This window comes from Malus sylvestris, chromosome 15 (genome assembly GCF_916048215.2).
Source record: "Malus sylvestris chromosome 15, drMalSylv7.2, whole genome shotgun sequence".
Lineage (NCBI taxonomy): Eukaryota > Viridiplantae > Streptophyta > Magnoliopsida > Rosales > Rosaceae > Malus > Malus sylvestris.
In genome coordinates this window covers 9,898,156-9,910,666 of record NC_062274.1, presented here as the reverse complement: position 1 = coordinate 9,910,666, position 12,511 = coordinate 9,898,156, and the positions used below count along the sequence as shown (strand labels likewise).

General features: G+C 38.2%; 1 protein-coding gene across 2 annotated transcripts; it reads left to right on the top strand.

Moving 5' to 3' along the window:
• Positions 1–248: 248 nt before the first annotated feature.
• Positions 249–8,771, top strand: LOC126601923 (DNA polymerase delta catalytic subunit-like). 2 transcript variants are annotated; one of them, XR_007615860.1, is made up of 9 exons: positions 249–613; positions 866–939; positions 1,042–1,124; positions 3,244–3,320; positions 3,956–4,092; positions 5,249–5,395; positions 5,565–5,656; positions 8,282–8,353; positions 8,465–8,771. XR_007615860.1 is itself a non-coding variant. In XM_050268700.1 (7 exons), exons 1-7 carry the CDS (start codon positions 421–423, stop codon positions 5,625–5,627), a joined length of 774 nt encoding a protein of 257 aa, XP_050124657.1. In that variant the 5' UTR covers positions 249–420; the 3' UTR covers positions 5,628–5,855. The 2 variants fall into 2 exon arrangements, 1 of the variants encoding a protein (XP_050124657.1); XM_050268700.1 differs by lacking the exons at positions 8,282–8,353; positions 8,465–8,771 and having other exon boundaries at positions 5,565–5,855.
• The last annotated feature ends 3,740 nt before the right edge of the window (positions 8,772–12,511 follow it).

The following is a 12,511-nucleotide window of genomic DNA, read 5'->3' as shown; positions in this document are numbered from 1 at the left end:
GATTTTATTTGTTGCAACTATTTTTATGAATAACGCATTTTTTTGCATGGTCGAAATTCTAAATCCGCCATTAGTGTCATATGATTGATAAATGGGATCTATTTGTTTGTCATATTAGCACGCTAACATAAATTTAACAGAATAACCACAGAAAGACCAAATTGGTACGGAAAGTTCATTTTCAGAGATTAAATTGATGATTTTTTATTTTATTTTAAAAGCCCATTTGAATTGGAGGGTTCCACTTTCCAGTCTTCCAGTTTGAGGAACTCTTTTAAATTTTATGGAATATTCCGTGTAAGGGAAAATAAGGGGAACACACAAAAAATTGGCGGGAAAATAATCACACGGGTCTTATTGGGCGAGTTCGCACATTACTCTCGAAACAATTGGAGAACCCCAAAAGCAAAATCGAAGGCGATGAACAAAGGCATGAGCAGAAAACAGCCAGCGCCGCCACAACCGGCGGCGAACCCAGCCAAGCAGCGGGCCACGTCCGCAGAAGAAGAATTCGTCGACGATGACGTCTTCCTCGACGAAGCCCCTTTCGAGACTGAGGCCCGCCACTCTCCCATTGCCATCATTATCCGGATTTTTGGTGTTACAAAGGAAGGTTAGCTTGTGCTCCTAATTTCTGCTGTGACAATGTTTGGTTGTTGACTGAGAAACCTGAATAAACCTGGAATTTTGTACTACTAAAGCATCCGCGTTGTTGTTTCGGTCAAGCATGTTGGTTATTTGTTCTCAGAAATGCAACTTTTACCAAGTATTCTATGTTGCTGCACGGGAATCATATATGCTACCAAACTAAACTGAACTAAGATATGCCTTTTTCCGAGTCTTATAAGTTGTCGCATTATCCTAGGACATAGTTCGCTGCCATTTTTATCGAGGGGCCCTGCTCCTGACGATATTTCTAGGTTTCATCGAATTCTTGAGGTAATGTTTTGACTATATTTCTTGAGCAGCTCAGATGTCTTTGTTTTTGTTAAGTTGCATTACTTTAATTGGTTTTGTCTTTTGTGTTTGGTAATTCAACAGGGGAGGATGGGAGAGGTCAACAGGAACAGCAGGGTACCAAAATTCATTTGCCGTGTTGAAATGATGCAGAAGAGGAGTATCATTGTTAAACCCCACCCCCATTTTTCATCTTATTTCTATTTTTCCCCTAGAACATATTTGTTATCTATCAATTTAGTCCCTTATTCTCTTTTAATCCTAACCTTTGATCTAGAAATGTTGTCTCTCTTAGACTGCCATGTGGCAGCTCTCAGATCTCTCCCTTCTTCCCTCTCTTCCCGAAACACATCTCAGAACCTCTCTCTTTTTCTGTTTCTTCTCTCTCTCTCTAACTCTCAAAAACTCTCACACTCTCTAAGCTCCGAGAGCTTCTCTCTAACTTTCACCTCACTTCCTTCACAAATCAAACCCCAAAAACCATATATTTGAAATCCTTGAGACCTAACGAACTCAATGGTACCCTTGCATGCGCCATCTGAGCACCGTGGGTTTTTCTGTCATTGAAGCCGAGAGCTTCAAAGCTCTAAAACTCCAACCCAGGTAAAGATTGTGTTCCTTCTTCAAATTTCTGGGGTTAATCATGTTATTTGTGTTGGTTTTAAGGTCAAAATCGAGGGTTTTGAACTTACCTTTTCTCTATGCCAAAAACCCGGTTCCGACGACGAACTCCGACGAGTTCGTAGGTGTGTGTGTGTACAAGTGTGTGTGTGTCCGTGTGTGTGTATGCCAACTGTGGGTGTGTGTGAGCATGCCGTGTATACTGTGCGTGTATGTATGTGTATGTGCAAGTGTGTAAGTGCGTGAACCGTGTGTGTGTGTGTAAGTATGCTTGCTGTGCGTGTGTGTGATTATATATATATATGCATGATGCTGTGCGTGTGTGTGATTATATATATATATGCATGATGTCTGTGTGTGTGTTTGGTATGTTGGTGTATGGTGCACGTGTGTGTTGTGTATGTTTGTGTACTGATGAAGAGTACAGTGTGTGCGTTGTGCAGTGCATGCTTATGCATGCCGTGTGTGTGTGTGTGTGTTTATATATGTATATATATATATATATATATATATATATATATATATATATATATATATATGCAAGTGTGTGTGAGCAGTGCATGCTTTGCATGTGTGTGTGTGTTGATAAGTATGGGTTGGGCTCAAACCCAAACCACCTCTTGATCCTAACCTATCCAAATCCAAGGCCCATTTCCATTTCCTAGAATTATATTGTTGGGTAGTTTGATTAACTGTACGTTCTTGTACTTAGGGGCAATCATCGCAACGTTTCTGTCTTCGCTAGTGGCGCAGCTTTTGACGGAGTATTTGTGAGTGGACCACCTTCGAAAATTGCATGTTTTATTGATAGAATTGCATAATTTAATAGCATGCCTTACAGAATTATTTGATTTGAGGATCGATGAAATTATGCTACGAAGTTGTATTTTAGAGATGAATTATGTTTTGTGCGTACCTAGTGAACACTATGCCGCCTGGGGCGAGGATCTGGTGTTGGCATTGAGGCCGGGAGAAATAATCCCTAGCGAAAGGCTGAGGGACACGGAGACAGGCATTGGGCCGGGAGGGAGATATCTCTGGCTACGGGCACAGAGACTGAGGTGCAGGCATTGGGCCGGGAGTATTGTTATTCAGTGCACTCACTAGCAGCACAACTTGTGTTATGCTTCCTGACATGATTGCTGAGATAATTTCTGATATGATTTTCTGAGATTGATTTGCAGATGGATATATGAATTGTTTTATGGCATGCTAAAGTTTTCTGAAAAGCTTATCACTTATTATTCTAGTAGTTTTCATTATTAAACTGTGGGGGTTAGTATGTTCATAGCTGTTTTTGTACTATGTATATATACAAGCTTGGTCCACTCACCCTTGTTTTGCGCCCCCATTCAGGACTTAGGATGAAGGCACATAACCCCGGCATCAAGGTACTTCCGCAGCGGCATCTTCGAGTCCTCTCGGGGCAGGACCCACTCATTTGTTCATTCAATCTTATCTTAGTTCTTGTTAGTGATTAGGTTTAGTTACATGCTCTGAACACGTTCCTAAATTGTTAATTCATTGTTTTTAAATTCATAACCTGTATTTATTTCTTATTCTTAGCTTTTGTATCAATTAATGGCTTTCGTCACCCCCAGGTGTCGGCCAGCACGTGTCGGTCCTGGTATTCGGGGAATATCAGGGTCGGGGCGTGTCAATCATGTATTACCAGCAGCAGGATTCTGAACCCTTTCTCACAATTGTTGTTGCTTTGCCAACAATGGTGGCCAGCTGCCGGGGTAAAATTTCAGTTTCATTAACATTCGAGAACTGGCAGGATCTGAATTAATTTCTTGAATGAAACACCTACATGCAGGGGAATGCATTTTATGATTGATTATCTCATAATTTCTTCGATGATAAATGTTCTTCTACTCCTTTCATGTCTTTCCTTTTGTATCATTGTACTTATCTAATTTACTCTTCGTAAAGTATATATTTGGAGGGCAGTTCTCATATTGTGTCTTGCACCTTGCATATTAACGTGTACTGCAATGTTTCCATCATTTGGCTTATGCCTAATAATGTTTTATTCCCCCCAATCTGCCAGGCATTCTTGAAAAAGGCATACTAATTGATGGCCTTTTATGAAGAAATTTATGACATATGATATGATAGCAATGTTCTTTTTGCTCCTCGTTTAATGATTGATTGCGTCATAGTTGGTGGAAATTGGATTGAGGTCTGTGCAGGACCCAGATGGACAATATAAGACAACTATGCCTTTGTTGTACTGCCAGCTAGAGTTATATTGCCTGTATCCTTACCCATTCAAGGCAGTATTTGGAGTTTGGTGAAGCATGTAATGAATGCCATTTACATTAGGAGCTCTTTCCTACTTGATTTATCTGTCCTTGACAAACCATTTTCTTAGATATTCAGACCTTATCAGCCATACTCCAGAAGGGGAATTTTTTGAAGATGGCTCCATTTCAAATATTGAGCTTTGATATTGAGTGTGCCGGCCGTAAAGGTCATTTTCCTGAGCCTATCCATGATCCTGTTATCCAGGTTCAGTTCCTTTCATTCTGAGTATCTTAAATAAAATATTTAAGTGATTTTCGTGTTGCATGGTACATTTTTTTTTAAAGAGCTGTTTCTGAAACAAATTGCCCTTTTTTTGGTTGTTTTATAGGTAGGCAACCTACTTACCTTGCAGAATATAAAATATCATTTATTTGTAATGTCATCACTGTTAAGTCATGAACTCCAATAGTTGGTGTTGACGTGATGTCTTTCGATACAGAAAGCGACGTCTTACTGGCTTGGAGGGTAATACAATCGAACATAAATAATCTTCTTTAGTTAAAATAGAAAGGGGAAGGAAACCTTGTGATTTTGAGGAAACACTATTGTTAATTGACTAAAAATGTATTTTTGTTTTAGGCTAAGTACCCCCCTTAAGTTTGATAAGCTAAGAACACAGCCGTATCATGTTTGAATTTAGAACTTATGACAAAGTCCTCTATCCAATAATCTGATATTGCTACTTGCATACCATGTGATCCTCTTCATTTTACCTTCATGTCTTCACCTCAGTTGTATCTGTGTCCACATTTATTTTTAACTTGTTCTTTAGAGCTTATGATTTATTCTTATATTTTCAAATTTTCATTCGTGTGATAGATTTATGAATGTTTTTTAATATATTGCACATACTCTTGGGTTGGTCGAGCTCTCAACATTAAGCTCCCATTACTTGCTTTACTTTTTATAGAACACTTTGGAACCTTGGGCTAGGTAGTCTTTGGATCAGAGTTCCTTTTGCATAGAAGTTAGTATTTTTTATTGTTGTGGTGACATGGGTGCTGGGGCCGTTAAGAAGGCAAATACTCTTTGGAGTGTGAGGTTTGACTAGTTTTTGTATACATTAAGGGCAGTAAACAATTAATAATTTAAGACAAGGTGAAGTAAATTTTGTAGGGGCAAGAATAAGATTTTCGCATTCTTATGTGATTCAGTGTTAAATAAATTTATGGCTGTTCCTTTCTTTCTTGTAATCGTTCTTTAGTAGTTGGGAGCTTTGATTGGCTATCTATATCGCCAATTTCTTGTAATCCAAGATTAATGTCATTTCTGGTTCATATTATCTTTCCTACAGAACTATTGTTTTTGGCCTACCTCCCTGAAATGGTTATGCAATGAGTTTTTTTATATCATGTTGCAGAGAGTTTCTGTCAAAATGGTTGCTGCTGGTGCTGAACATACTGCAGCTGTCACAGAAGATGGGTCGCTCTATGGGAGGGGCTGGGGAAACTTGGGCCTAGGTGATAGGAACGATCTGTTGGTCCCGGAGAAGGTTTCTATGGTTAATGTAAGCCTTAAGATCCGGTGCTGTTTACTTTATTCTGATTTTAGCCATCATTTATGGTATTAAGTAAATGTGATTTGAAACCAAGTATTGTTAACAGAAGGGCAAAATTCCCTTCTACCCCTTGAACCACCCAACATCTCTAAGTAGGGCTTATGCTGTCCAAAATCAGGGCAAAAATGGAGGGAAGAAAAAGAGGGAATTTGGAGATTTTGGGGGTCGGGCAAGTTGGTGAGCACTGAGCAGTCAAATATTGCCTCAAAAGTGAGTCATGTGCCCATGACAGTATCTAACGGAGTATTAGATGGCATTGTTAGAAATCTGACAGTAAGCCCTATGTTGTAGTATTTTAACATAGTTTATGACCTTAAGGTACAAATAAAATTTGCATAATTTTAGGGACAACTTTCCCTCAGACAATGTAATATCCCCCATCAATGCATATTGTGTTCATTAGATTGCTTTTCTTTCATCTGTAAATTCTGCACTAAGTTGAAATTACAGAAGAGAATTGGATCTTTCAAAGTGGCGTTGTCTTGAAAGTAGTCGGGGAGGTTCCTAAAGGGTTAGAGATTAGGCTTTGGAAGAGAGATAATATGGTGCTTCAGCATCCGTGCTGGGGCTCCACCTAATGGATGTGCTTTGTTGTCTAGGATTGTCAAAGCAGGCTCTTTTTTTACAGGTAACAGAAACACAAATTGCCCCTTAAGCTGGAAAGCTATAAGATTAGGCATAATGTCAATGGGGAGTATTATCCCAGACAGATTTCAAGTGGAAATCTTGTTTTGGAAGGTGACAGCCCGCCTTAGAGTATACCTGATCACTGTACTCTATGGTTCCATCAATGTTTTAAAAGGAGAAGGCGAAGCCAAGGCATTCCATGGATAGCCTCGAGGTGTGAGGGTACCTAAAATTGTTATAACACTTAATATATAATTGTATATAAAAAATATAATAAACTAATAGATACTAAGTTAGAAACATAAAATTAGCATGAATTTTTAATTTTTCATAAACCCCAATGGTGAGAAGCCCTAACCTTAAACTTAAAATTATGTTTGTTGAGAACTTGTGGGAAATTGACAAGTTAGATTGGAGAAGGGCAGCGTTGGCTTGAGACTGGGAATTTTGAAGTAAAGAAAGGTGGGAGAAGACGAAAGAGTTTTGAGTTTTATAAAAACCCTGCGCAAAACGACGTCGTTTTGGGTTTGGGCTGTATAAAAAAAAACAAAAGAATTCACGCACCTAGGTGGCGCCTCGATAACGCCTCAGGCTCGCTTCCCAAACGCCTAGGCTCGTCTATAGCCCACTCTTGCTTGGCAGAGGCGTTTTCTTCATGGACAAGGATTGTCTGCCCTCCTTGTTCCCGTGCCCTCCCATACCCTTCTATTTGTGTGATCACGGTTAAGCCACGTCAACATTTTATATTACTATTCATTTTTGTCTTATTATCTCTATAAAAAAAAACAATATAAAATGTTGACGTGGCTTAACCGTGACCAACAAGAGGGCACGGGAACAAGGAGGGCAGACAATCCTTGTTCTTTCTTCATATCCCCGCCCAGGCTAGTCTCAATACTAGTTTTTTAGAACGTTGGGTTCCATATGGCATCCTTAAGTGAATGGCTTACCCAAGAATAGTTTACTGATATAACTATTATTCTTAAGGGATCTGCTTATAATAAAGTATAGAACATTGAGGGTTTATTTTGAATTCATGCTACAACAGTGGGACCAAAAGGTATGCATGAGCCTATCACTTATATGAGGTGGAAGACAATCGGTGAACTTCCTTTGTTTGGGCATGAAATCTATATGAATTACACTGTTTGCAGCTTTAGCACGGTAAAACTTTAGTTTGATTTAGTGTTGTGCTTTAGAGTGAACTTTGAGTGTTGATGTAGGTGCAGGCAAGTAGTCAAACCACATACAAAGTTTGGTGTTCACGTTCTTTGATTGTATTCCTAAATTTGTGTTGGATATGCAATTATATGTTTGAATATTTTTCCTGGAAAATATTGAGATAATTGGAAAAAAAAAAAAAAAAAAATTGGCTGGTGCTGAATGATGTCCATGCCATAGTTTTTAACAAATTTCAATTATGTGTTATCTGATCATACTGCATGGAGCTTACCGGACAAATATAGAATGGAGAGTAATGAAATGGTTTGGGCAGCAAGAGTTGAATGGGTGAAAGTTAAATCTGCAGGATGCTGCTGTAGGGTTGGACAATTCTTCAATATTCTTGTTTCTTCAGAAATAGCTACTTAGTAAAGAGGTGTCAATTGTATAAGTTAATGTACAACTGAATACCCTCCACATTCAGACAGTAACCCCCTCTTTTATGATGTTTGGGGACCTGACCACTCCACAATAGTGCCCAACACATGCATCTCAAACTATATCTGTGTCTTGTTCCTTGCTACCTGAAAAAAAAACAAAGACTAAAGCAGTACACTGTGTGTGTGTGTGTGTGTGTGTCTGTTTGCACATAATTCTGAATGTGGGTCATTGAACTTATTTCGGGAAATATATTTCGTCTGCTAGATTATGCACCAACTCATGCTAATTGACATATGAAGCATTGTTAGAGTAATTGGCGTTGGATAGAAATTCACTTGGATATGATAGATGCAACTGTTTGTTTGCAGTCCTTAATTTCACTTGTAGAAACTCAAATCTGACAGAATACTCTGTGGCTGGGGTTGCAATAAGGTTTGTGTTCCCTTATTTTCACTTATAAATAATTTTTCCTGGTTCATGAATAATTTTTCTTTTCCTTTCCCTTCTAAGCTTTTACTTTTCTGTCACTTCCATCTTATTAGCAAGTGGGTGAGTTCCTCATTTCCCTTCCGGTTCATTACTTACGTTTTTCTATTTTGTGGACAGTTTGGACAAGTTGGAGTGGGTGACAACATCGATCCCTGTTCTCCTGTGCAGGTTAAATTTCCCCATGAGCAGGTAGATTCTCATTTCTGTAGTATTCAGTTCGGTGGAGATTATCTTCTTTTGACTTGTCATCTGGGAGAATTATCTTGGTAATGAATCTAATGATCCATCTTGCATTGGCAGAAAGTAGCTCAAATATCTTGTGGATGGAGACACGCACTTGCTGTTACTGAAAGACAGAATGTGTTCTCCAAGAGTGGCAAGGCGATAGACAAGATGGAGAGAATCATGCTCATCAGGCCACGAAATCATGTGTCGGAAAGATGATTTTGTGATCACATTCATTTACCTTATTAAATATTGATTCCTGATTCTATGTAAATATTGATTCCTTGTGCAAATTGTCAAAGCTTGTATAGCCTCTCTGTAAACCTGTATAAATAGTGCCATACACTGAGATCAATGGAAATCATCCAAATTCAACCAAAAACCTCTGTGTGTTCTCTATGTTATTTCCCTTCACGTTCAACCCCATGAATACAGGTAGCATGCCAACTTCACGTTCAACCCCAGCATCCATGCATACGTTGTACTCCCAGTAAGCGCGACGGCCACTATGGTGTCCATCAGCGCTCCAATGGAGACAACATACGCATTCAGCCAAATCAACGGGAAGTCAGGGTACTCATTAGTGGTCCGTTGCTAAAATCACACAAAAAGAAAAGCAAGATGTAAAATAAACATACAGACAAAAGGTTATTTTGAAATCTAATTAGCAGATGTGTTAGTGTTTTCATTCGAATTTGCACCATGTGTTTGCGTGTGTTTGAATCAACCCAAAAGAAAACAAAAAGTCAGCGCGCTTACCATTAGTAAGTTGTAGCACACCGATAGGACCACTGCAGTTCCGACTAGCACTGGATCTCTCACCCAATTTTTGGTGTACTTCAACGAGCTGCCATGACTAGTAGAAGGAGAAACACATAAAGATGGTTCAAACCTGGTTCTTTCTTAAGTGTTTTCTTCATCCACACTATAATTCTAGTAAGTTTTTCTTTTTGTCCCAACCAAATACCCAATAAACCGCTAGGACTGCAAAACTCCACAAAACTGTTGCCCTCTACCTGAAGACTTATACTTAAGACAAATTATCTTTGAGGGGTTACCCAGTTAACCCCTGCAATCTCAACCAGCCACTACCACAGCCCCAAATCATATGCACAATGTAAGGACAAGCGAGTTCCAGATTCCACTCACCAAAGTGTGTTATACTATTTATTATAACCGAAGGCTTTGGCTTCTAACCTTTAGCGTAGCTCAAGCTTGCATACTAAACGTAGGCTTGGACTCAAAAGCAGCAAAGCAGCAAAGTAGAGAATTAAGGGTGTGTTTGTTTGGCATCTTTAGCTCTCACTAGATTTGATTGGATTAAAGGGTAAGGTAGTCCAGTGTTTGTTTCTCACCGGGACTAACTTTAATGGGATAAAGTCTCACTCGCCTAGGCTAACGGGCTTACTAAACAGTCTTAGCGAGACTCCCCAAGAACCATAGGATTGCTAAGACCGTTCCCTTGCTTCCTCTCGATTGCGCCATCTCCAACGATGACTCCTTGTTGCCTTCGAGTGCCATCTCCAAGCGTTGTCTCTGAGTGTCATCTCCGACCTCTCGACTGCATCCTTTTGGCTACAAATTCGAATTTGCGAAGTGTCACGATGTTCGCCAAGTGGCTGCAATCGATTGCCGCCAATCTTTGGTGTTATTATTATTTTTTTTTAACTTTGCCAGTTTTGCTTCTTAAGCATATTGGAGGAGGTCGAGAATTGACATATCCAAGGTGTGAGAAACCAGAGACAGAGGCGTTGGGAGAGAGAGAGAGACTGGGGGAGAGAGAAAGAGAGAGGGAAGAGACTGAGGATAGGAGAGAGTCTTTGAGAAGGTGTGAGAAACTATGGTGGAGGTCGCGGTGGGGTGTGTCTACTCCGGGAAGGAGAGTTGCAGAGATGGGGAAAAAGAAACAAGGAGAGGAATGAGGGAGAAGAATCGAGAGATTGAGGGTGTGTGTGTTCTCTGAGAAGGAGAAAAAGCATCGAGATTGAGAATCCCTGGCTCTGCCACACCCAGTAGCCAACAGGTGAACTTAAAGAGAGAGAGATCAATTTTTTAATTTTTTAATATGTTGATGCAATTATGAACTTGTAGGATTTTTGTAGCTGATAAGTACATGCAGGTGCGAAAAGTGAGGGTGGGTGTCTGACAACGTTCTCAGTTGTCGAGAGTGAGAACTCACGGGAAGCCTCGGAGAGTGAGACAGTAATGTTTTTAAAATGGGATGTTACCCAAACGGGCCCCTGGGTACCCATTTTTTTATTCTTCTAGACTCGGCCCATCCCTAAAATTCTAAAGCCCCGATCCAGCCCGGCTTGGCCCGTTTCTCTTTTTAAAAATTAGGAACTGGCCCTTACCTGCCTTGAACCTTGATTATCGGCCCCGACCCGCGATTCCTATACCCGTTTGCCCACCCCTAATCATCGTTGATGTATCCCCATACTTTTGACTTTGTCTGTTTAGCTTGGTGCTTGCCTCTCTGTAGGCTCTCTTGTAATAGTTATAAATCATGACCAAACGAAAAGCAATTCTTTCGAAAGTTATAAATCATCCTTTCATACTGATCAGCAAGTCTCGAATGTTTTGTTTGTCACCCAACTAACACTCGTTTTTCAAAACTTATCTAGCTAGTCTTTCCCCCTACAAATTAATTAATATATAAGACTCCTTAAAAAAAAAAAAAAAAAAAAAACCCTATCTCTATTAAAAAGATTGTATTCATTATATTCAATAATAATCAAACTTTAATTTCTCGTTATATATATGTATATAGGAGGCCTTTAAGTGATAGGATTCTCATTTTTTTTATATAGGAACTAGTTGTAGGGCTCACACCACATTAAACTTCAATGAGCCAAACCATCTATTTTTCAAGTTGCATCTTTTAGATATTCCTTTCAAAATATTAGCCAAATCGGAAATATATGAGACATCAAATTGAGTTCAAATAAATTAACGAATACTTTGTTCTATAAAAAACACTGAAATTTTATTGTGATAATTAAATAGACAAATGATTTCGGATTGAATTGAATTTTTACAAAGATAATCTATGAGATTCGAATCTAGGACATTTCATTTCTAAGTAAAGAGAAATACTACCAGACCGTAGTACTGAATGACTTACATTTTTCCATACTTTATGTACACGATCTTATTGCTAACATTATTGAGAATAAAGACCATGCCCATAAATCTGAGATGACCAATGATGCTTCAGATTAAAAAAAGCTAGTTACATCCGTAACTCAAACGTATAAATGAATTGCAATTGAGTAATTTTTCATTCGTAACTTCTATGTTTTTTTTTACGAACGTGCACTTCTATGTCTGATTAATGATTAGTGGATTTCAGCTCTGCTATGTTGTATTAGTTTAAATCTAAAAGCTTAAAAAAATTTGCCAATCGGAAAGTAGTGGATTGGTCAGCCCAACACACCAAAGGGTTTATTTATAGAAAAACTAATGAAAATGACTTGAAAATTTTGAGTTTCAATGATAATGACAAAATAAAAAGTAAAATGAATAGTATAAAGATTAACTTTTTAATATAAAAATATAATTTTTCGTTAAAATAAATAAAATTTTTTTTTTTTCGTTAAGGTTGTTTTTATTTATGCCATGCTCATGGTCCATGGATGATGAGAAACGAAATCAACCTTTCTAGTTTCTACCTATAACATGAAAAGTCAAAAGTTCAAAAAGTTAAGAAACGAAAAAGTTAAAAAGTTCAGAAGTCAAAAAGAGAAGGTGAGGGAGGATTTTCTGTCCTCCCACTTTTCATACTTTCCTGTTTTGTTTGATTACTGTTAAACCATATTAATGTTTTATATTTTTTTATAAGATAATAAAATTAAAATAAATAAAAATATAAAATATTGATGTAGCTTAACTTGAGAAACTCAACTTTTTCTAGTTTCTATCTATAACACGAAAAGTCAAAAGTTCAAAAGCGAAAAAGTTAAGAAACGAAAAAGTTAAAAAGTTCAGAAGTCAAAAGGACAAGGATGGCAGATTCTCTATCCTCTCATTTTTCGTGCCCTTCTATCTTACGTGATCACTGCTAAACTACGTTAATATTTTATATATATTTTTATAAATATAATAAAATAAAAATAAATAATA